This window comes from Cyprinodon tularosa, unplaced genomic scaffold (assembly GCF_016077235.1).
Source record: "Cyprinodon tularosa strain WSP-4 unplaced genomic scaffold, ASM1607723v1 ctg1351, whole genome shotgun sequence".
Taxonomy (NCBI): Eukaryota; Metazoa; Chordata; class Actinopteri; order Cyprinodontiformes; family Cyprinodontidae; genus Cyprinodon; species Cyprinodon tularosa.
Genome location: NW_024038170.1, coordinates 1 through 25139, shown reverse-complemented (window position 1 = coordinate 25139; position 25139 = coordinate 1). Strand labels below are relative to the sequence as shown.

Genomic DNA, 25139 nt, shown 5'->3' with positions numbered 1-25139 from the left:
AGTTGGCCTATTTTTCAGTGATTAGTCCTGTTTCTCTCCTAGAGATAGCTATGGTCTCAGCTTCTTCAGTGACTAACTGGATGTGCTCTAACTAGATCAGAGCCCACTTGCTTAATCATTTCTTACATAGACTGAGCTACATTATATGAATAAAGTCATAAAATTACTAGAATAAAGTCCTAAAAGTACGAGAATAAAGTCGTAACATTAAAAGAATAAAGACATAACATTACAAGAATAACGTCGTAACATTACAAGACTAAAGTCGTAAAATTACGAGAATAAAGTCCTAACCTTATGAGAATAAAGCCGTAACATTATGAGAATAAAGTTGTAAAATTATGAGAATAAAGTCGTAAAATTATGAGAATAAAGTCATAACATTACCAGAATAAAGTCGTAACATTACAAGAATAAAGTTGTAAAATTACAAGAATAAATTCATAACCTTACGAGAATAAAGTCGTAACATTACAAGAATAAAGTCATAACATTACAAGAATAAAGTCGTAAAATTACAAGAATAAAGTCATAACCTTATGAGAATAAAGTCGTAACATTATGAGAATAAAGTCGTAACATTATGAGAATAAAGTTTTAAAATTATGAGAATAAAGTTGTAAAATGATGAAAATAAAGTCGTAAAATTCTGAGAATAAAGTGGTAAAATGATGAAAATAAAGTCGTAAAATTACGAGAATAAAGTCGTAAAATTACAAGAATAAAGTCGTAAAATTATGAGAATAAGGTCATAACCTTATGAGACTAAAGTCGTAACATTATGAGAATAAAGTTGTAAAATTATGAGAATAAAGTCGTAAAATTATGAGAATAAAGTCATAACATTACCAGAATAAAGTCGTAACATTACAAGAATAAAGTTGTAAAATTACAAGAATAAATTCATAACCTTACGAGAATAAAGTCGTAACATTACAAGAATAAAGTCATAACATTACAAGAATAAAGTCGTAAAATTACAAGAATAAAGTCATAACCTTATGAGAATAAAGTTGTAAAATTATGAGAATAAAGTCGTAAAATTATGAGAATAAAGTCATAACATTACCAGAATAAAGTCGTAACATTACAAGAATAAAGTTGTAAAATTACAAGAATAAATTCATAACCTTACGAGAATAAAGTCGTAACATTACAAGAATAAAGTCATAACATTACAAGAATAAAGTCGTAAAATTACAAGAATAAAGTCATAACCTTATGAGAATAAAGTCGTAACATTATGAGAATAAAGTCGTAACATTATGAGAATAAAGTTTTAAAATTATGAGAATAAAGTTGTAAAATGATGAAAATAAAGTCGTAAAATTCTGAGAATAAAGTGGTAAAATGATGAAAATAAAGTCGTAAAATTACGAGAATAAAGTCGTAAAATTACAAGAATAAAGTCGTAAAATTATGAGAATAAGGTCATAACCTTATGAGACTAAAGTCGTAACATTATGAGAATAAAGTTGTAAAATTATGAGAATAAAGTTGTAAAATTACAAGAATAAGGTCATAACCTTGTGATAATAAAATCGTAAAACTACGAGAATAGTCATAAAATTACGAGAAACAAGTTGTATTTTATGACAACTCCTACAAGAAGCACTTTCTTTCCTGAAATAATGAATTTCAAGCATCATGTTAAGTTAGACTTTGGCTCTGGTTTGACCAATAAGGAAATCTTTTAGCAGCAGCATCAAATTGGGCAGAAGGTCACAGTGGACTCAGGTTGCTGATTGGTGGAGCTGGTCAGCTGTCATATGGTCGTCGGAGCTCAAAGCTTTCTTTCTGAAACAGGTTGTTGTATGATGACTTTATTCTTGTAATGTTATGACTTTATTCTAGTAATGTTATGACTTTATTCTCAAATTAAATAAATCTCTAGCCTGGCCCTAATACTCCGCCGTAAGTTGCCATGAGCCACTGTATGAATAAAATGAATTGAACTGAATTTTAGAAACAAGTAAAAATGGCAGTGGGATACTCACAGTCTTCATCGCTGGCATCCAGTTCCTCAATCAGAGTGCACTCAATAAGGGACAGCGTTCCTCCCTGCTGTTAAGGGAAAAAACATATGTGTTTTAGAGAGAAACAATTAAGCAAAGCTCTTTATTTTTCTTCCATAGTAACAAGTAGAAACACTGAAAGCTTTTCCTGCCACTACCTCAAAAGTCTTTATACTTTACTTACTTTAAGAGAGCCATTAGCCATTGGCCCGTATAGAGTGCTGTCTGACTCTGCCAGAATGCATGTTTTGTGTCATAATGCAGAGAGTGAATTTTCCCATTGTGGGACAATAATGGAATTAACATTTCTTCTTCTTTCTAATTAAATGATAGTTTTGCAAATGTTAGTACATTTAAGCTTGGAAGATAAATGGACATTATCAGAATATCTGCTGTCTGGGGAGGGGAGGAGGGGAAGTTTAACAACGTTATTCTCTGGAATACCAGGTTTTCCTGCAAACTCCCCTCCCCTCTACAAGTCTGTGTATTCAGTCCACCTGGTTAAAGCCCAGGTCACAACGGTTGCACACAACTTTTTTTTCCATGTCACACTTAGTGTGTATAGAAATGCTCAGACTACGCAAGGCGAGCTGATCTGTGCAGATTTTCTTTTTACTTCAGTCTCTCTGCCATACAAATCAAAACTATTTCCTACATTTGAGATTATGAAACGTTATTAAAGAAGCCACACTTAATGAGTCTGTGCAGCATCTCTTAAACTAAAAAGGATAGAGAAGTTGTATACGTTAAAAATATTATGGGAACTATGTTTAAAGAAAAGGTAAACACAGCAATAAAATCTGTGGGATGGTTTATATGCTGACTGAGGCAGTGAGAGGTGATTCTCACAGAGACCTGTGAAGTTTTACTGCTACATATGCGAACGGCAAAGCTGACTGTCTTCCTCTGCGATTGACAGATTTTATTTTGTATTTTCCCCAGAGCAGATGTGTGTTACCTTGCAAACACATTGAATTTCTGTTTAGTCCGACTTAAATAGTCCTGGGGTCTATCTCAGTTAGAGCTACGCAGCCCCTTGACAGAAAATCCTGTCAGGTGTTGATCCCTATAAACTCTCAATGGGCTCATGATTTTCTGTAAGATGGGATGGAAAGTCAGACTCGGTGTGTTCAGACCAAAAACAACTTGGTCCAACAACACAAAGAATTGAATTGTCTGGCTAAAACCAATAATCTCGATTGCTTTTTTTGAAATACCAACAGGCCATAAAGAAAATGCACTCAAATACAACAAAACTAATGAGCTTAATTTTAAAGTGTAAGGAGTAGAAAGTGGAGATGATTGCAAAAAAATTTAAGTAGTAGAAAATTTGTCTTAACAAATAATTACTGCAGTAAAGCATAGAAAGCCAAAATGTCTACTTAAGTGAAGAAATATCTGTGCTTTGTGTCTTGATACTTCTGTATACCCCAATCCAATCTTATAGTAAATCATTTAAAACCAATTAAAGTGCTCTTTTTTTTTTTTTTTTTCCAACAGTGGGCTGACAGGAAAGGAGGTGTGAGAGAGGGGGAGAGACATGAGGCAAAGGACCACAGGGCGGATTCAAACCCGGGTCGGCTGCGTCGAGGACTAAGGCCTCCGTACATGGGTCGTGTGCGCTAACCGCTAACTTTTTTTTTTTTTGCTTTCAAGAAAAATTATATTTGTTTTTTTTTTATTGTAAAGCTGAAATGTGGGTGAATTCTACTAGGCTCGGACTGGGAACGATATTAGGCCCCTAGCATTTTTCCATCTACGCCTAGGGATGGGAATCGAAAACCGGTTCCTGTTAAGAACCGGTTCCGTATTTTCCGATTCCATGGCATCGTTTGGCAGCTCACTGAACGATTCTTTTTTCGATTCCCGCAGCACCAGAGCCTAGAGCGCCGGCTCTGGGGAGCACGACTTACGTCACGTTTTTTACGTAAGTTACGTAAGTTACGCAAGTTACGCAAGTTGGAAGAACTATTCGAGGAGGAAGACAACGAGCTGCGGTCACTTTGTGAATCAAAGCCCCGTCTTTCCTTAGCCCAGAGGGTAGATCAGGAAATCCAGCTCTATAAAAGCTTGCCCTCCATCCCCTGCAGGGATAGCGCCACACTGTGGTGGTGGAACAAGCAAGATACGCTGCCCTTGCTATCTGACTGGCTGAAAACTACCTCTGTGTGCAGGCTTCCTCCACCCCATCTGAGAGGGTGTTCTCCACGGCTGGAGACACCATAAGCCCTGAAAGATCCTGTATCCTTCCAGAAAAAGCAGATATGCTCATCTTTCTGCAAAATAACTGTTAATTTTCCCTACTACTCTTTTATAATTAGTATTTTTTGTTATTTAAAATAGGTTATTATCCCATCATTTGTTATTAGACATTGTTGGTTATTAAGTTTGTTCTTGTATATTTATTTTTCATTTAAACACAGATGTTACTCCAGTTTCACATTTCCTGTGGACATCTTGATCTTGTTGAGTTTGTAAGATTGTGCAATAGTTAAGTAAACAAAGTTGATGCTGATAATCAAACTGTTTGTTCTCCTTTTTCCCCCAAATTGGAATCGAAAAAAGAATCGATAAAGAATCGAATCATTTAATAGAATCGAAAAGGGAATCGGAATCGTGAAAATCTTTTCAATTCCCAACCCTATCTACGCCGGCCCACTTTTCAGCAGTGTGTTAGCGTTCACTGTAAGTCTAGGTGTCATGTGGGCAATGAATTGGAATAATGTAAACAGATGCAAACCCATCATGCACCGCCACATATTTTTGCAAAATATTTGAACATAAATTCGCCAAATATAAGCGGAACACCTTAGTTTGGTTAAAAGAAAGCATTTTACAGTAGTTGTATTATTATTTACTTTGTTGCAAGGATTTGACAGTTTGAAGAAATAGAAAATTACACCATATGCCAACCGTCACAAGGATGTGCATGACACGGAAGGGTTATATATACTGCATGCATCATCTAGGGAGTTAACATTGTATTACTTCTTGAGCTCCTTCAGTTATTTACTGCCAGAGGTAGGTGCTGCGACCAGACAGTAAGTGTTGGGGCGGGTATGATTTATGAAGGACCAGCCCTCACACGCTGAAATAGGAGCAGCCCACCGGGCAAATGCCCGGTATCACAGACTACCTGTCCGAGCTTGGATTCTACATTAAAGTGATGAAGTTTGACAAATTCTATTATGTACCTTCAGCAAGTGAAGCTTCCCTCCAGAGGTTCGAGTGCAGATGAGGAAGTGTTTGGTGAACAGGAAACACTGCCTCTCTCCCTCCTTCCTCAGTGAAAGGGAGCCCAGGCGTACCTTGCTGAGCATGCCCCGTTCGCTACTGGACGGCAGCTGGATCAGAGACCCTGTTCATAGAAGAGGAAAGTTATATAGAACCGAGGCCAAGGAAAGTTTGTTTACACAGCATATTTTAGTAGCACGACAAAATCACAAAAGTGCTGCACAAAAAAAAACAAAAAACAGCTAATTGCAGTGGGGATGGATGCAACACGGTTGCTGGCATCATTTTTTATTCTGCGATGTCACTATACTGTCATTCTCAAGGATTAATCAAAAGCTCCGTCTTTCAGCTAACTATTATCTATAAGCTTCTAACTTTGGTGTCATAAGCTGTTTAAGAGATGATTATTCAGGCGTCCATTTTATCTTGCCTTGACAGCTGTAACAGTAAGGAGAGAATTCTTCTCCATATTTGCAGGCTAAGAACACATTTTTTTAATAAGAAATCTAAAATATCATATATATATATTTTTTTATTTTCATTTCAGAAATTAAACTTAGGAACATATTTTAAGCAAAAGAGGCCTATTTTGGGGAAGAAAGAATATTTGCTATCTTCTCAGGGTTTTTTTCATATTACTTTGCATTTCTATTGCTCTCCGGCTTAAAGTGAAAAGTGAAACTCAGTGTGAAATAAAGACCTCTGAATAGTGAATTAGCAAAAAATATATTTGAAAATCAAAATTCGAAAACATGAACTGTGAAAATTTATTTTGGGTTACAAAAAAATTACATTAACAGCCAAAGTATCTTTAAGAACATTAATCTTTGTGCTCTCTTGAGGATTCATTATTTCAAGAAGCAGCTGGAAACCTGTTTTTTTATGTTTCAACTACTTTTATGTCGTTATCTATGCTGCGTTATCTTTATTTTATTTGTCTTCAGTGATTCATATTGTCTGAGACAATGAGAGAAAGTATAATGGCTTTAGAACTGAGCTGATGTGTTCCACATCCTTGGTTTTAGTGAGGATGCAGGCAGCAGCTTTCTGGAGCTCTCTGATACACCTTTTTAGGCAGGCCTAGGAAGACACTGTTACATCAGTCAATTCTACTAAAGATGAACACATGAATAAGAACACCAAGGTTCAATAGGAACACCAACACCAACCCTTAATTTTAGCTGGTAAATAAGATGATTTGCCAATGGGATTAGATTTTTACTCTTAAAATAAGATAATTAGATAATATGCACTTGTAACAAGCCATTGCAGTTGCTTTTTGCTATTTTAAATGAAAATTTTCTTACTCCATTGGCAAAGTATCTCACTTACCTCCTCCATTCAAGACAAAATTAACATATTTTAAGAAAAAGGTAACAAACAGGAAATACGCATAGTGTAGAGCGGATTTAGAATTGACCAATCAGAGGCCTCCTGTCTGCGGCACTGTCTGCGGTCACCTACAACTTTGGAGAGGTGCAGCAGAGTTTGTTGCGGAGGGGGCGGGGCATATCTGTGTTCACTGCGACCAGTTAGCCTTGTTGGTTTTTGAGCTTAAATCAGCCTTAAAGGAATAGTACACCCAAAACATGATTAGCCTTCATTTTCTACTCACCCCCATGCTGAACAACACTCTGGAGTACTTTTTTGATATCTCAAATGCATCTGGAGATCTGGGAGGCTTCTTGCTGTCTGCTGACATTCAAATAATGGAGGTCTATGGCGCCCGAGACAGAAAGGTCCATAAAAGTCCACAAAAAACGTGTCAATATTCCTCCATACTGGTCGTCCAATGTATTCCAAGTTTCCTGAGTGGGTAGCATCCAGAATTTACTCGAAACGAAGTCATTTAGAATGTTTTTAGAGCATAAACAGTAGTGTATAGGATTTCCTGAAACCGCGCGCCGGTGCGTTCATGACGCTACGGAAACCGCGGCAGACCAAGCCAGATGAAAGTGCGCATTCAGCTCGGCAAAGAACTCATGCTCTTCCTCAACACTGAAGTCCTCAGACATTTTTCTTTCGTTGTTTCTTTCTTTGCACAGGTAAACAGCACATTTCTTCTTCTATGCTTGCATTATCGGCAGAGCAGACGCTGAATGCGCACTTTCATCTGGTTTGGTCTGCCGGCTTCCGTAGCGTCATGAACGCGCCGGCGCGCGCTTTCAGGAAATCCTATACACTACTGTTTATGCTCTAAAAACATTCTAAATGGCTTCGTTTCAAGTAAATTCTGGATGCTACCCACTCAGGACACTTGGAATACATTGGACAAGCAGTATGGAGGAATATTGACACGTTTTTTGTGGACTTTTATGGACCTTTCTGTCTCGGTCACCATAGACCTCCATTATTTGAATGTCAGCAGACAGCAAGAAGCCTCCCAGATCTCCAGATGCATTTGAGATATCAAAAAAGTACTCCAGAGTGTTGTTCGGCATGGGGGTGAGTAGAAAATGAAGGCTAATCATGTTTTGGGTGTACTATTCCTTTAAGAAGCCAGAGGCTCACCTTGTCTGACGAAGGTCTGGCTCGTGTCCAGCAGAATGTCGCAGCCTTCTACAATCATCCTTTCAATGGCCAAATTCTTCCTGATGTTTTCAGTGTCGCTCACCTCATCGTGCATCATCCTTTAAACACAAGAAACAGAAATCACTGAGCGCATCCCTGTACTCACCTATCGACCTATCAGAGACCTGCATCACCTCAAACAGGTCTCATTGTCCCAGATATAATTTTGTTAATAAAACAGAGGTATCATTTATGCATAATTTGCAATTTTCCTACTTCCTGTGCTATCAGATGAGAAGCTGTGGTTCAGTTCAACAAAAATACAATAAGAAGAAGACGCAAACCACACAAACCACTAGGGATGCACGATATAATCGGCCCCCTATCGGTATCGGCCTGTATCGGCCTTAAAACTGAATATCGGACATCGGCCATCCCACCGATATTTAACCCGATATTTGATCAGCTTCTGAGTTTCTAAAGTCTAAAAAACAAAAAAAAATACTACTTCTTCTTCTTCCTCAAAAACTTATTTTTTACAGACTTAAAAACTTCTAAAGATGAGGGAAAAAATATTGATACATTAAAATATCACAATATCTTCATTTGCTGATATATTGCCATTTAAAAACACCATATCAATCTCTGTTACTAATGAAATATTGCTGTCATCGTTATGCTACGAAATCCCCCGAAAATTCACGAAATTTTGCCATATTTTTATATGTTGATATATTGACGCGGTATCGATCTATTTTACTAACAAAATCTCACAAGAATTAGCAAAATGAAGCTCTAGCGAAAGTTCAATTGAAGAAACTCTGACTTACCTCACATCATCAGAAGCCGATCCGTCTCCGAAGTGAGCCAATCAGCTTTGAACTACTCCACCACGAAGCCCAATCAGCGTCCTGCTTCCACTTTATAAACTCCCTCAAATCTCACCACAGCCGCTATCTTGCAATCGCAATGTCGGATTTCGATCCAGACGACAATTCAATTTTCCCCGCTCGGAGAAACTCCCGTCTAGCCGCTCTCATCTCCTTCTTCCGCGTTACACTCCAAGGGTATATTGCCAGGCTCCGACCTAGACTCTGCTCAGATGTCTTAACGAGCCTCCCTCCTACCTCCTCGTGATTCATCTCCCTCGCCTTCCGCTTCAATCCGCTCCGATTCCTGGCCGCAAAAGTCATGCAAGTCCTCCGCTCCCCTCGCCAGGCGCAGAAGGCCTCCCGGATCTGTCCCAGCAGCAGTCACCACTACGCCCGCTCCTTCTCATCGTTTCGATGCAGCCTTGGACCTCTCCAGCTTCCTGATTCATAGCAGCTCCCCCGTCTAGTCCTTCTGGCGTTTAACAGCTCTCAGCCTCCCTCCGCTCCACCGGACTCTCTCACTCAATCCTTCGACGCTGTCCGCACGCTCCAAACGTGGGAATCCCTGCACTGCCACGTCATCCCTGCCGCTGTCTGCTCAGACGGACCTCCCCCTCCCCTCATTCACATTAGGGAACGCCCGCCCTGGGCCAGCCTTAGGGTAAGACGTATTCAACCATGTTTTCATTCATAATTTTCTATCTATTTGAGTTTGCTCTTATGCTTCGTCTGCCTCTATCAGGCATACTTATATTAACACACATGCTGATATTTTCCCTAGCCTCGTTCTAAATTATCAGGGGAATATTTTAATTTAGTCTCTTATTCTTCCCTCCCCTGAAGTCGATCAGCAGGTGACGTCACCGTTTTTCTAAATCATCCGATCTCCGTCTACCAGAGATCTTTCTATTGGCCAAAATTTTTTGCCGCATTCAGCATCCATCGTGATTACTCAGAGCTTCTGCAGGAGGGCCATCCGATCAGTCTGTCCCCGCCGTGCACGCTTCATATATATCGTACCTCAGTCTTAGCAGCCCGTCATCTTACCACCCCTTATTATTACTTCTGATTATCGTTCTGTCTTCTATATGGAAGTAAATATGTGCCATCAGAATTTGAATAAAAAATACCTCTGAAATTTGAATGTTGTATATTAGTGCTTACTTTTTCAGTATTAAAATAAATTCAGAATATGTTTTTAACCTAAAAAAAATTCAATGTCATTATTTGTACATAAAAAAAAAAATTCAGTGTAATTTTTTTTATATGGTTGCAATTTTCAGTTATTAAAAAAATTCACATTCCTATTTCAAAGTGATAAAATTTTCAATATACATATTTTTCACAGTTTAAATTTTCAGTGTTAAAAAATTCAGCATATAAAAAATTCAACTTTTCAAAATTCAAATGCAATATTTTCGTTGTCCTCCAATTCAACTTGCTCAAATTCACTGTCTCAAATTCAGCGTCTAAAAATTCGCTGTAAAAATGGCCAAGGTTACTTCAGGTCACAGACATTAGCAATGGATGTCCGATTCCAACATCCACCTAATCACGTGACACAACCGTCATATTGAAGAAGTACCAGTATCACCCAGGCTGGCGACCATGGAGGCGAACTTAAACCCAGCGGTGAGTTTAATGCTTTCATATTTCTGTAGTATATTTTATTTTGCGCATGAAGTTTGATACATTACTACATTAGCAGTAGCATCTCCTGAAAAATTACGACTTTACTAAGACTGCCTGGAAAAGTGGTATTTCTTTTTGAAATTTAACGGGGGAAATTGGGAGGGGGGGGGGGTGCTCGGAGGTAGCGAGAAGTAATATGCCGGCACTACACGGTGTAAGATTAACAACGGCCCAAACCAGTGTTTTAAATCAGGCTTTAAGATAATGTATCAAACTTCATGCGCAAAATAAAATATACTACAGAAATATGAAAGCATTAAACTCACCGCTGGGTTTAAGTTCGCCTCCATGGTCGCCAGCCTGGGTGATACTGGTACTTCTTCAATATGACGGTTGTGTCACGTGATTAGGTGGATGTTGGAATCGGACACCCATTGCTAATGTCTGTGACCTGAAGTAACCTTGGCCATTTTTACAGCGAATTTTTAGACGCTGAATTTGAGACAGTGAATTTGAGGAAGTTGAATTGGAGGACAACGAAAATATTGCATTTGAATTTTAAAAAGTTGAATTTTTTATATGCTGAATTTTTTAACACTGAAAATTTAAACTGTGAAAAATATGTATATTGAAAATTTTATCACTTTGAAATAGGAATGTGAATTTTTTTAATAACTGAAAATTGCAACCATGTAAAAAAAATTACACTGAATTTTTTTTTTAATGTACAAATAATGACATTGAATTTTTTTTAGGTTAAAAATATATTCTGAATTTATTTTAATACTGAAAAAGTAAGCACTAATATACAACATTCAAATTTCAGAGGTATTTTTTATTCAAATTCTGATGGCACATAATTACTTCCATACTTCTTCTTCTTCAAAAAAAAAAAAAAAACAAAAAAAAACACACAAACTGATGTTCTACATCAGTCATTTCTAAATGCCAATTGCGCTCCTTGCTAGGTCAGCTAATTTGCCATGCGCTTATTTCTCAAGGCCGCGCTTTCATTCCCAGTTGCTTGATCCGGCAATTTCCGTCCCTCTCCTTGGTCAGATTACTGAACGTAGGCTGCCGTTCGGATCTCCTGGTCTGACTGCTTCTAATTGGGTCAAATTTCTTTTCTATGTCGAAATTATCTATCTCCTGCCATGCTTCAAAATTTTTCGGATGCTGCATCCGTAGGTTTTGGGGGGTTCTTCAGGACAGGTGGTTCATGGCCTCTTTTATTCACACCCATTATGCTTGTGTGAGGTCTAACCCTAGCTAGCTTGCATCGTGGGGCTTTGGGAAGGAATCGCGTCCGCCCACTGCGATAACTTCGTAGTAGTTGAAGCACTAATAAGTCTCTACTCCTCCAAGTCTCTCATGCCTTCATCAGAAGCATCACTGGCAGCAGTCACTAACGTTTCATCATCTCAGTGCGTTATGTTTAGGCATTCAGCACTTTTATTCGCCCAAGCATTACCCTACGTCCACCATGGTTCTTCACCACCTTAGGATACTCTTAGAATCAAGTGGCCTTCGCTCTAGTAGGTAATCTGGGCATTCGTTCTGGACCGAGCAGCTGCATTGCAGCTACTCGCGGGGTTCTGAGGCTTCCCTCAGCTCTGGGCCGATGGCTCACCAGCCTATACCTCATTCATCCGCCCAGAACTCTCACCAATTCTCTCAGCTCAGTGCTCTCTGCCTCTAGGTAACACTATTTCAAATACTGGTGGTGGTTCAACTCATTTTCATAATTTTCTGACCTAATCACGACTATCCTCTAACTCATTTTCTACTCCCACTCCTTATCAGTTTTCTTCATTATTCCCTGCTTCATGCAGTCTTCCATGCTGTCTCCTGGCTATTCATGCTATCTTCATTCTGGCTCGCATTCATGCAATCTCACCTTTATGACAGGCATTATATGCATTGTCCTGTGTGTCACGTCACGTCTGGTCTGTGTCTCGTCATGCATCCTTGACACCATTTAGCATGCATTCCCTAATGCATCAACTCTTCATATATGTAACCATCCGCAAGAATCATCCGCAAGATTCATTATCAGACTCATCCGCAAGATTCATTATCAGACTCATCCGCAAGATTCATTATCAGACTCATCCGCAAGATTCATTATCAGACTCATCCGCAAGATTCATTATCAGACTCATCCGCAAGATTCATTATCAGACTCATCCGCAAGATTCATTCCCCATGCATCACATGCTCCCTATCTGTGTCTCGTCGTGTCCCGTCATGCATCCCTTACGCCATTTTGCTTGCATTTTCAATGCATCAATATGCACCATGTCTGCGTCTCGTCATGTCTGTATCCCGTCATGTTATATGTTCTATATGGACTCATCCGCAAGATTCATTATCAGACTCATCCGCAAGATTCATTATCAGACTCATCCGCAAGATTCATTCCCCATGCATCACATGCTCCCTATCTGTGTCTCGTCGTGTCCCGTGATGCATCCCTACGCCATTTTGCTTGCATTTCCAATGCATCAATATGCACCATGTCTGCGTCTCGTCATGTCTGTATCCCGTCATGTTATATGTTCTATATGGACTCATCCGCAAGATTCATTATCAGACTCATTCGCAAGATTCATTATCAGACTCATCCGCAAGATTCATTCCCCATGCATCACATGCTCCCTATCTGTGTCTCGTCGTGTCTCGTCATGCATCCCTACGCCATTTTGCTTGCATTTCCAATGCATCAATATGCACCATGTCTGCGTCTCGTCATGTCTGTATCCCGTCATGTTATATGTTCTATATGGACTCATCCGCAAGATTCATTATCAGACTCATCCGCAAGATTCATTATCAGACTCATCCGCAAGATTCATTCCCCATGCATCACAGGCTCCCTATCTGTGTCTCGTCGTGTCCCGTGATGCATCCCTACGCCATTTTGCTTGCATTTCCAATGCATCAATATGCACCATGTCTGCGTCTCGTCATGTCTGTATCCCGTCATGTTATATGTTCTATATGGACTCATCCGCAAGATTCATTATCAGACTCATCCGCAAGATTCATTATCAGACTCATCCGCAAGATTCATTCCCCATGCATCACATGCTCCCTATCTGTGTCTCGTCGTGTCTCGTCATGCATCCCTACGCCATTTTGCTTGCATTTCCAATGCATCAATATGCACCATGTCTGCGTCTCGTTATGTCTGTATCCCGTCATGTTATATGTTCTATATGGACTCATCCGCAAGATTCATTATCCGACTCATCCGCAAGATTCATTATCAGACTCATGCGCAAGATTCATTCCCCATGCATCACATGCTCCCTATCTGTGTCTCGTCGTGTCTCGTCATGCATCCCTACGCCATTTTGCTTGCATTTCCAATGCATCAATATGCACCATGTCTGCGTCTCGTTATGTCTGTATCCCGTCATGTTATATGTTCTATATGGACTCATCCGCAAGATTCATTATCAGACTCATCCGCAAGATTCATTATCATCGTCATCATAATGGGATGCACCATCGTCATCATCATCCGCAGGATTCATCATCATCGTCATCATCATCATGGGATCATCATCGTCATGGGATCATCATCGTCATCATCATCATGGGATCATCATCGTCATCATCATCATGGGATCATCATCATCATCACCATCATGGGATCATCATCATCATCATCATCATCATGGGATCATCATCATCATCATGGGATCATCATCATCATCTTCATCATCATCATCATGGGATCATCATCATCATGGGATCATCATCATCATCATGGGATCATCATCATCATGGGATCATCATCATCATCATCATGGGTTCATCATCATCATCATGGGTTCATCATCATCATCATCATCATCATCATCATCATCATGGGTTCATCGCCATCATCATCATCATGGGTTCATCATCATCATGGGTTCATCATCATCATCATCATCATGGGTTCATCATCATCATCATCATCATCATGGGTTCATCATCATCATCATCGTGGGTTCATCATCATCATCATCATCATCATCATGGGTTCATCATCATCATCATGGGTTCATCATCATCATCATGGGTAAATCATCATCATCATGGGTTCATCATCATCATGGGTAAATCATCATCATCATGGGTTCATCATCATCATGGGTTCATCATCATCATCATGGGTAAATCATCATCGGTAAGTTCTCGGCGTCAACCGTGGTCGCCATCCTCATCAACAACCTGGCTCGGTAAGTTGTTTGCAAACCTTCTCAGCATTTCATTACGCATTCTTTATTCTGTCCCTAGCGTATGCCCTATGAGCATACGGACTCTCCGGCCTCGTCCTCGGCTTTTTGGGGGAACATCCCTATTCACATTCATCTACTCATGCATGTTAAAGCATAATTCAGCATGAATGTTCCTGCCGAGGTCTGAGCGCCAAAGACTATACTTTCTTATCAATAAATTCTTCTAATTATCTTTTCTCTCTGTGTGAGTTTTTCAGATTGAAATGAAGCTCTAGCGAAAGTTCAATTGAAGAAACTCTGACTTACCTCACATCATCAGAAGCCGATCCGTCTCTGAAGCGAGCCAATCAGCTTCGAACTACTCCACCATGAAGCCAAATCAGCGTCCTGCTTCCACTTTATAAACTCCCTCAAATCTCACCACAGCCGCTATCCTGCAATCGCAATGTCGGATTTCGATCCAGACGACAATTCACCCACCTCCATCCCCTTCTCCGCCATCGCAGCTGAATCGTCCTCCATGACACGACTTCACCTCAACCTCATCAGAGTATTAATCCCAGTTGTCACCATCCCTCGTCTCATCGCATTGGTCCGGCAGAAGACCACCATGTTGAGCCCGGTTCTGCCAGAGGTTTCTTCCCAAAGGGGAGTTTTTCCTCTCCACTGTCGCTTCATGCTTGCTCATCATGGACACTTCACGGTACCTGCATCACCGAGCAGGACCTCTATATCCCGAGTCTGAATGATGCCCCGGCGTCAGCTCCCTCAGTCTTCTAGTCCCACAATTCTGCCCAGCAGATCACCTTGTCAACCAGCTCGGATTAAACCACCACCAGTTTCAGGCCCGGGGGGAACATCCCTATTCACATTCATCTACTCATGCATGTTAAAGCATAATTCAGCATGAATGTTCCTGCCGAGGTCTGAGCGCCAAAGACTATACTTTCTTATCAATAAATTCTTCTAATTATCTTTTCTCTCTGCGTGAGTTTTTCAGATTGAAATATCACGATAGTTTGTAACAGAACGATGAAATTTCACGAGATTTTGAAAGTAAATTAGATCGATACCGCGTTTTTAAAAATCAATTTGATATCAGCATATGAAAATATATTTGAGTATATTATTTTTCTAAGTGTCAGAAATGGATAACAAAACAGCTGTTTTCAATGACTACTTATTTTTGTCCAGCTTCAACATCGGTATCGGTTATCGGCTACATGAGTTTTAAAATATCGCCATATCGGATATCGGCCAAAATCCCAATATGGTGCATCCCTAGAAACCACATATTACTTCTAGTATTTACAAGCAGTTATATTCAATTATATTCAAGTTAGGTATCCACAGCCATGCGAAACACTTCCTAACTCAGTGAAATGTCGTGTCTCTGAATCTAAACAGCATTTGAATACTGATGTGCCTAATTTTGGGTGAAATCTTCATTTTGCTGAACCTGTTTCACTTGTTCTGACAGAGCCCACCTACTTCGATAACTCTTCCAGTTTGGATTTGGCAAACTCCAGGCTCTTCCGCTCCACATGCTCATGAGGTGTGTGTGCCAGCAGCTCGTGGAGGGTGATGATGTATCGAGGAATCTTAAATAAGTAAGAAATAAAGAAAAGGCATGAATATAAGCCAGATTAGAAAGACAGCTGAAACTGAACATTTATGACAGATTATTACTTTAAAAAAGAAATTCTTGAAGCACAATATTTAAGATTTTATTTAGAAATCTTTTTTTTTTTTTTGCTGGGATGTCTTTTGAGAATTACAAGTCAATTTATTTATCAATCAGTTATTTTATAAATTCAGTTGTCTTGGGAAAAAAAAAAAAACTTTAAAAATCCAGTTTGTAAGATTTATTTTAAGTTAAAAAATGTATCTTATTTTTGTAAATGAAAAGGCATTTCTATTAATCCAGTTTAAGTCAAAATTTGGGAAACGTTGGCTTCTAGAAATATATTCTAGTTTTCATTATAAATGGATCAGAAGGATATTTTTTCTGCTTACCAAAAAGGTAACCAAGCACCTCTTACTTTAAGTTACCAAGGTGGGAAAAAGTTTCTAAAGGGATCCATGATTAATTGTAAAGGTAGTTTATTTAAGGTTGATTGAGATTGATGTTTATTTTTCGAAGTAGAAAAAAGTGCTTTTTCCAACTTGTTCTCAGGTACAACAGGTAATGAAAACTTTAATGCAGGAACACTGTGTGGTATTCTATCAACCAAACCCAAAACAATAAAAAAACAACTTTAGTAAAGTTAGCCTTCCAGTAAGACCAAACTGCGTCATCTACCCATCATGCATTGCACAGGTGAAAAATAATCTCCATGGGTGAAATATATAATAATAATAATAATTGAACTTTATTGATCTCACAGTAGAGAAATTTACCTCAGCATTTAATGCATCCCCTTGGGGAGCAGTGGGCTGCGATGGTGTGGCGCCCGGGGAGCAAGGTGGGTTTAAGGGATATATTATTTGTGTAGCAATTATGACTTATGGTTTTTGAAGTTAACAAAAAAATATTAAATATTTCAGCTAGTCATACAGTAGTAGCCATTTAACATTTCTGCACTTACCTTGGTGGGTCCTTGGCTGGTCCCCTGCAATTCCTTTTTAAACATCAATCTTTGTACTGAAATATTATTTCTCTCATGATTTGTGTACATTAAGATCTAAAGAGTAGCATCGTCTCCTGGTCAGATCCTGTAATTTAGTGAAAGGGTGGAGTCAGAGTAAAAAAATATGCATGCCCAGGAGAAGGAGGGGGACCCTGCAGTGGCTGGAAGTTGGAGGGGATTTTGCTTGGAGTTACAGGGAAGTTGGCTGCCATTCGGCTGGCGTTTGACTGGGAAGGCAATTTTTGTACTGGGAATGGCTGCTAATGTAGATCCTTTTAGGGATATAACCAGTACTCGAGTTGAGGGGGGTGGTATCCCCTTCTTTTTTTATTTCTTTGAGTTTTTAAGGCACTATTGGCTCATTGTTTTCGACAGTAGGCTGACAGTTAAAGGGGTATGAGACAGGGGGTGAGACATCTGGCAAAGGACCACAGGCCGGATTCGAACCAGGGTCGGCCACATGGAGGACTAAGGCCTCTGTACAGGTGCTGGTCATAAAATTAGAATATCATGAAAAAGTAGATTGATTTCAGTAATTCCATTTAAAAAGTGAAACTTGTATATTATATTCATACATTACATACAAACTCATATATTTCAGATGTTTATTTTGTTTAATTTTGATGATTACAAATGACAACAAATGAAAATCTCAAATTCATCATATCAGAAAATTAGAATATTACTGAAGACCAATAAAAACAAAGGATTTATAGAAATGTTGGCCAACTGAAAAGTATGAACATGAAAAGTATGAGCATGTACAGCACTCAGTATTTAGTTGGGCCTCCTTTGGCCTGTATTACTGCAGCAATGCGGCGTGGCATGGAGTCGATCAGTCTGTGGCACTGCTCAGGTGTTATGATAGCCCAGGTTGCTCTAATAGTGGCTTTTAGCTCTTCTGAATTGTTGGGTCTGGTGTATTGCATCTTCTTCTTCACAATACCCCATAGATTTTCTATGGGGTTAAGGTCAGGAGAGTTTGCTGGCCAATTAAGAACAGGGATACCATGGTCCTTCAACCAGGTACTGGTAGCTTTGGCACTGTGTGCAGGTGCCAAGTCCTGTTGGAAAATGAAATCTGCATCTCCAAAAAGTTGGTCAGCTGCAGGAAGCATGAAGTGCTCTAAAACTTCCTGGTATGTGGCTGCGTTGACCCTGGACCTCAGAAAACACAATGGACCAACACCAGCAGATGACATGGCACCCCAAACCATCACTGACTGTGGAAACTTTACACTGGACTTCAAGCAACGTGGATGAAGTGCCTCTCTTCTTTTCCTCCAGACTCTGGGACTTTGATTTCCAAAGGAAATGCAAAATTTACTTTCATCAGAGAACATGACTTTGGACCACTCACCAGCAGTCCAGTCCTGTTTCTCTTTAGCCCAGGCAAGACGCTTCTGACGCTGTCTGTGGTTCAAGAGTGGCTTGACACAAGGAATGCGACAGCAGAAACCCATGTCTTTCATACGTCTGTGTGTGGTGGTTCTTGAAGCACTCACTCCAGCTGCAGTCCACTCTTTGTGAATCTCCCCCACATTTTTGAATGGGTTTTGTTTCACAATCCTCTCCAGGGTGCGGTTATCTCTCTTGCTTGTACACTTTTTTCGACCACATCTTTTCCTTCCCTTCGCCTCTCTATTAATGTGCTTGGACACTGAGCTCTGTGAACAGCCAGCCTCTTTAGCGATGACCTTTTGTGTCTTGCCCTCCTTGTGCAAGGTGTCGATGGTCGTCTTTTGGACAACTGTCAAGTCAGCAGTCTTCCCCATGATTGTGTAGCCTATAGAACTAGACTGAAAGACCATTTAAAGGCTTTTGCAGGTGGTTTGAGTTAATTAGCTGATTAGAGTGTGGCACCAGGGGCCATCAATTTTGAACCTTTTCACAATATTCTAATTTTCTGATATGATGAATTTGAGATTTTCATTTGTTGTCATTTGTAATCATCAAAATTAAACAAAATAAACATCTGAAATATATGACTTTGTATGTAATGTATGAATATAATATACAAGTTTCACTTTTTAAATGGAATTACTGAAATCAATCTACTTTTTCATGATATTCTAATTTTATGACCAGCACCTGTATATGGGTCGAAGCATGCCCGGCATCCCCCTGTTAAAAAAATCCTCCCCCTTCCTAAATAAAAACCCCCACCATACATCCCCTGTGAGATTTAATAACTGATTATGTAAAATTTCTACTATATATTAACAGTAATGATAATAATATTGCCCTTTCAACATTTGGGAGGCTTTGAAATTACTAGTAGCCTGAACAAAATAAATAGAATCAAAGAAGTGTCCTAGATCTCTGACGAAACATGGGAGGGAGTCTGGACTGAGGTACATCGAGTTACAAACTCCAATACGTGGCGGGAATATAAATGGAAAATCATAAGTAGATATTTCAGGACCCCAGATGTTGTTGCCAAGATGGATCCTAGAGTACCAAGCTTGTGTTGGAGAAACTGTGGCTCAGCGGTCCCCAATCATACACACATTTTCTGGTCATGTCCCAAACTTCAAAACTTTTGGGATGAGGTGTACAGGACTATGAACAAGATCTTCGCGGAGGTTATACCGAGGGATGTTACTGTTGCGGTACTTGGTATTATACCGGAGAGTTTGCAAGGACGGGCCAAAACTTATCTGTTGAATGTTCTTTTAACAGCAGCCCTGAAATGCATTACAACCAGGTGGATGCAGTTGGAGCCTCCTTCCCATGACTTATGGGTACAAAAAGTAAGAGAGTTGTACAAAATGGAAAAGATAACCTACTCATTAAGACTTCAAAAAAAACACCCTTAGCATGCGCTGGGGGCCAGCAGAAGCTATGCTGATGTAAATAAGCCCAACAAGTTTGTCTCTTGGCATATGGTGTATGCTTATGTTGGGGTCTCAGGAAGATGAGCCTACAAATTTGAGGCTGAGATCATAAGATATTGAGCTAAGATGTTAATTTTATGGAAAACTGTATATTTTCAACTTTTGTGTACCATTGATGTGTGGCTGTACAATTGCTCTGTAAAAAATAATAAAAGTATAAGTTCTAAAAAAAAAAAAAAAAAAAAGAAGTGTCCTAGCATGAATATGAAGCTGATCCCAGTGGGAAATGAGTCCCTAACTATGTAGGGGCGGTGATAGCCATGCTGACTATGTAGGGGCGGTGATAGCCATGCTAACTATGTAGGGGCGGTGATAGCCATGCTAACTATGTAGAGGCAGTGATAGCCATGCTAACTATGTAGGGGCGGTGATAGCCATGCTAACTATGTAGAGGCAGTGATAGCCATGCTAACTATGTAGGGGCAGTGATAGCCATGCTAACTATGTAGGGGCGGTGATAGCCATGCTAACTATGTAGGGGCGGTGATAGCCATGCTAACTATGTAGGGGCGGTGATAGCCATGCTAACTATGTAGAGGCAGTGATAGCCATGCTAACTATGTAGGGGCGGTGATAGCCATGCTAACTATGTAGGGGCGGTGATAGCCATGCTAACTATGTAGGGGTGGTGATAGCCATGCTAACTATGTAGGGGCAGTGATAGCCATGCTAACTATGTAGGGGCGGTGATAGCCATGCTAACTATGTAGGGGCGGTGATAGCCATGCTAACTTTGTAGAGGCAGTGATAGCCATGCTAACTATGTAGGGGCAGTGATAGCCATGCAAACTATGTAGGGGCGGTGATAGCCATGCTAACTATGTAGAGGCAGTGATAGCCATGCTAACTATGTAGGGGCGGTGATAGCCATGCTAACTATGTAGAGGCAGTGATAGCCATGCTAACGATGTAGGGGCAGTGATAGCCATGCTAACTATGTAGGGGCGGTGATAGCCATGCTAACTTTGTAGAGGCAGTGATAGCCATGCTAACTATGTAGGGGCAGTGATAGCCATGCTAACTATGTAGGGGCGGTGATAGCCATGCTAACTATGTAGAGGCAGTGATAGCCATGCTAACGATGTAGGGGCAGTGATAGCCATGCTAACTATGTAGAGGCAGTGATAGCCATGCTAACTATGTAGGGGCAGTGATAGCCATGCTAACTATGTAGGGGCGGTGATAGCCATGCTAACTATGTAGAGGCAGTGATAGCCATGCTAACTATGTAGGGGGGGTGATAGCCATGCTAACTTTGTAGAGGCAGTGATAGCCATGCTAACTATGTAGGGGGGGTGATAGCCATGCTAACTTTGTAGAGGCAGTGATAGCCATGCTAACTATGTAGGGGGGGTGATAGCCATGCTAACTATGTAGGGGGGCTGATAGCCATGCTAACTATGTAGAGGCAGTGATAGCCATGCTAACTATGTAGGGGGGGTGATAGCCATGCTAACTATGTAGAGGGGGGTGAACAACATGCATAGTGCTTTAGGTCAATGGACTATATTAATTAGGCTATAGTCTATGCTTCTAAATAGCAGGAAAAAAATTCCACCACCCCTTTTTTTTTTTTTACAACTAGATTACTGCATATAACAGTAATAAAATGCATTTTAAAATCATTTTGAATATGTGTAAGAAAGAAAAAAAAAAAAAAATACCAGCTGACCAGTTGACTTTATCTACACCTACAAGCATTATAATATTTTTAACAATGTGCAAATCAAAAACCCCCATTCTAGGCATCACAGTGTCTTTAGTTGCTACAGGTTTTATGTTTGGTACCTGGAACATGGGATACGTGAGAAAGGTTTCCAGCATGCGTCCCTCACATCCAGCGTTGGATTCGTACTGTTTCAGCAGCTTGTCAAAGTCTCGGTTCTGCTTGCAGTTTGCCAGCACCTGCAGGCTGTACTGGTGGTTCCTCACAAACTCCTGGTAAATGTTCAGCATGGGCAGCAGGATGTCAAACAGGTCCGCTGTGGAGGAAAACAGACATGCAGCTCATGCTCCGACCTTTACGTATCGAAAATGACAGAAAATTAAGACTAAAACAAAAGCCTCTAATTGCAAAAATAATATGATATTATTTACATGTTGCTAAAGGGGTGATATAGCAGATAATGTTTGTATTGATAAAGACTGATTTCTAATCCAGTGATTTGATTCCTAAAATGCAGGTTAAAAATTTGTTAAATTTTGTGTTGTTGTGATGTTTTATTTTTTGCAAATTACAGTCTGATTATGACCGCTAATTTAGGAACATACCTGCAAGGTCTGCCACACTCACCTAGAACCAGTGTGGGCCAGTTGGCGATCCGAGCCTTCAGCCCTTGGTGGAAGATCTCATGCAGAAACATGATGGTCTCACTGCACACAGAAATATAATCACTACCAGGATCTTTTTAATCAGGAGACAAAGATGTAGCCTACTAACAGAACAGGCAGGTCTACATTTTACTTCTTACAAAGTAAATGCTTGACTGTAGACAGACTCTATGTTTGTTACAGAACACAAATATGAATAAAGCATGTTTTATCAAGTAGCAGACATTTCTTTTTTGTGAACCTGTAAAAAAAGAAAATCTTGCCTTCTTAATGTAATGCATTGAAACATCCTCAAAGTCTGAAGAGCTTCTACATACTGACTTAAAGGGATAGTTCGGTATTTTTGACATGAATCTGTATGGCATCCCCATCACCAGTGTCATGCAATCACACTGACTTACCCCTGGCAGCGTCCTGTGAGCAGAGTTCTCGTCCAGCTTTGGTCAAGCCGAAAGTAGTCCGGCAGGTTTGCTAGACCCAGCGAAATAAAACGTTTCTCTTCCCAAAACATTATGTGTTCAAAAGAGTGATATTTTTGCATCCCAAAAACGTTGTAGTGGAAAAAGTCACACGTCGTTATCACTTGGTCCTATTTTCTCTCTGTTCGTATCAGTGCGCGCCGTCATTCAGACAGCGAGTTCAACAACAGCCAGATGCATGTCTCCCTCCGCCTAGCTCCTAGCTGGGCGGAGGGAGACATGCATCTGGCTGTTGTCAGGTTAGTAGGCCCTAGCTGTCTGAATGACGGCGCGCACTGATACGAACCTTGCTTCATTTCCATGTCTACTTCTTGCGACTATAACCGCTGCCATGTGTGCGCAATTACGCATACAGACCATTTGCACCTTTTTTCAAACGTGTTAAATATAGAGTCAGATACCGTTAGCAAAATTGCTTTAGGTTTGATAAATCACTTTGCGAGTGCTAAATTAATATATTTACATGTTCTCCTCCCACAAGACGCACTTTTGCGTGTAAACGCCCCATATTGCATATTCATTGCAGAAAAAGTATTAAATGGATAAGAGGCGCTATTTAGCACGTTTTAAAGACCAAATCCTTTTAGCACGCTGTTGATAGATCAGTTTGTACATTTTTTAGCGTGCGCAGTGAAATAGCTTGCGTTTTTATACACGCAAACCTTTGATAGATCCGGCCCTATGCGTATTTCCTTTGGTACGTAATGGCAGAAACTGGCAGTAGTGCTGTCCACACTAGCACTGGCACACCTCAGACACTATCTCAGACACCATACAGGATGCTAGTTTGTAGCTCTGTGCGATGGTCTGTTGGTTTTCACCCGAAGCCACAACACGCAGTGCCGTGCCCAGACTTTCAGGAATAGCCACGGGTGAACTGTGTGATGTTCGGCGTTGGATGTTCTGCGTTGGATGATTGTCTGATTGTCCTGATTGTCCCTCTTGCGTTATGGCGTGGAATAACATAGTGCAGACCACGCTTCAAAATTGGGCATAAATCAAAAATATCTGTGTCATACCTGCGACAAGGTAACTGCGACACACTGCTGCGGGAGGATAACCTGCCCTTTAAACCTCATAAAAAGCTTTAGGCATATTTATTTAAAAGGAAAAGGAAATATGGCTGTTGTTGCTAATTTTTCAGGATAAAAGTTGTCCTGAAAGAGTTTCACCTGTTAAATAAAGATTAACAATATATATTTGGCTTCAGACTTGTCTGTTAGAGGAAGCTAGTTTTTAACGAAGAAGCACGAATGAGTTAGTAAAAAACTGACCCATAGCTAATTTCAACAGGTAACAGAAATAAGTCCAGCAAAGTGGCTTTTATTTATTGTTCTGAGGTTTTAACCTCTAATCATTAGAAAACATCCTGGATTTGGAAATAAGCGAATGGCTTTGGGCAAAAGTAAGGGTTTAAATTCCCAAATGATAACTCAAACTGCTTATCAGTTTCTACCGAATTAAAATCATTCAATTAGTAGTAAAGACTGTCACAAATTATATAAATAAATAAGAGCTGCACACAGCAGGATGACCCAAAAATATTTATTTTCATTGTGTCATTGAAAATTATTTAAAAAAATAAAAAAATACACAGCTGGTTGAATCTAGCATGTTTCTAAACATTAATCTTATTAGGTATTTTGGAGCAGTTTATAAATCGTCTGATTGTCTATGGGGGGAAAGTGAAGGAAGGATCAAAGCACAAGCTCTTAAACTGTAATAATTTTCAGTGGGAATTAGAAGAAGAAAAGTCAGAAGCCTCTTGTCCCAGTGCAGCATCTGTCATCATCACTCTGACCCATCTATGAAGAATTTTCATTCTGAAGCTAGATCTTGTTTAAAAAAGAACATCCATCTGATGCATATGCTACCTGACATTTTCAATATGAAACAATCCCCAGCGGGACTAATTGGATTAATTATAGAACAGTTCTTTGTAGCAGCATCCAATCCTTACTTATAATCTGTCTATATGTTAAAACTCGACAGTGTCATATATATATTACAAGCAAAGAACATGTTTTATAAATGAGAATTTGAAAGAATGCTATCAAGATATGCAACGTTAATAAAACTTCTTAATCAAAAATAAGGTTTTGAGAGTAGCTCTGCTGTTTTCTTAGATTTAATTTCCTTTGTTTATTTTTTTGGGGGGGTGTTGGCTAAGTGGTTAGAACAGTGGGCTTGTGCTCTGAGAAGGTTGGAAGTACCCGGTTTGATCCCCACGTCCTCCACTCTGGCACTTAACCGCACACTGCTCCCCGGGCGCCGCAAAATGGCAGCCCACTGCTTCCCCAGGGGAT

The 25139-nt window shown here is 39.9% G+C and overlaps 1 protein-coding gene across 1 annotated transcript in view; it reads right to left on the bottom strand.

The window, feature by feature from the left end:
• The window catches only part of LOC119778585 (ras-specific guanine nucleotide-releasing factor 2-like), a 56533-nt gene extending 33398 nt beyond the window's left edge, over nucleotides 1-23135 (bottom strand). Inside the window, exons 1-7 of the mRNA XM_038277898.1 lie at nucleotides 23120-23135; nucleotides 22317-22427; nucleotides 21812-22005; nucleotides 15988-16097; nucleotides 7761-7879; nucleotides 5210-5373; nucleotides 1998-2064 (exon numbers count right to left, since the gene is read on the bottom strand). Of these exons, the coding sequence (XP_038133826.1) occupies nucleotides 1998-2064; nucleotides 5210-5373; nucleotides 7761-7879; nucleotides 15988-16097; nucleotides 21812-22005; nucleotides 22317-22427; nucleotides 23120-23135 (781 nt within the window). The remainder of the gene's footprint in view (nucleotides 1-1997; nucleotides 2065-5209; nucleotides 5374-7760; nucleotides 7880-15987; nucleotides 16098-21811; nucleotides 22006-22316; nucleotides 22428-23119) is intronic.
• Between the last annotated feature and the right edge of the window lie 2004 nt (nucleotides 23136-25139).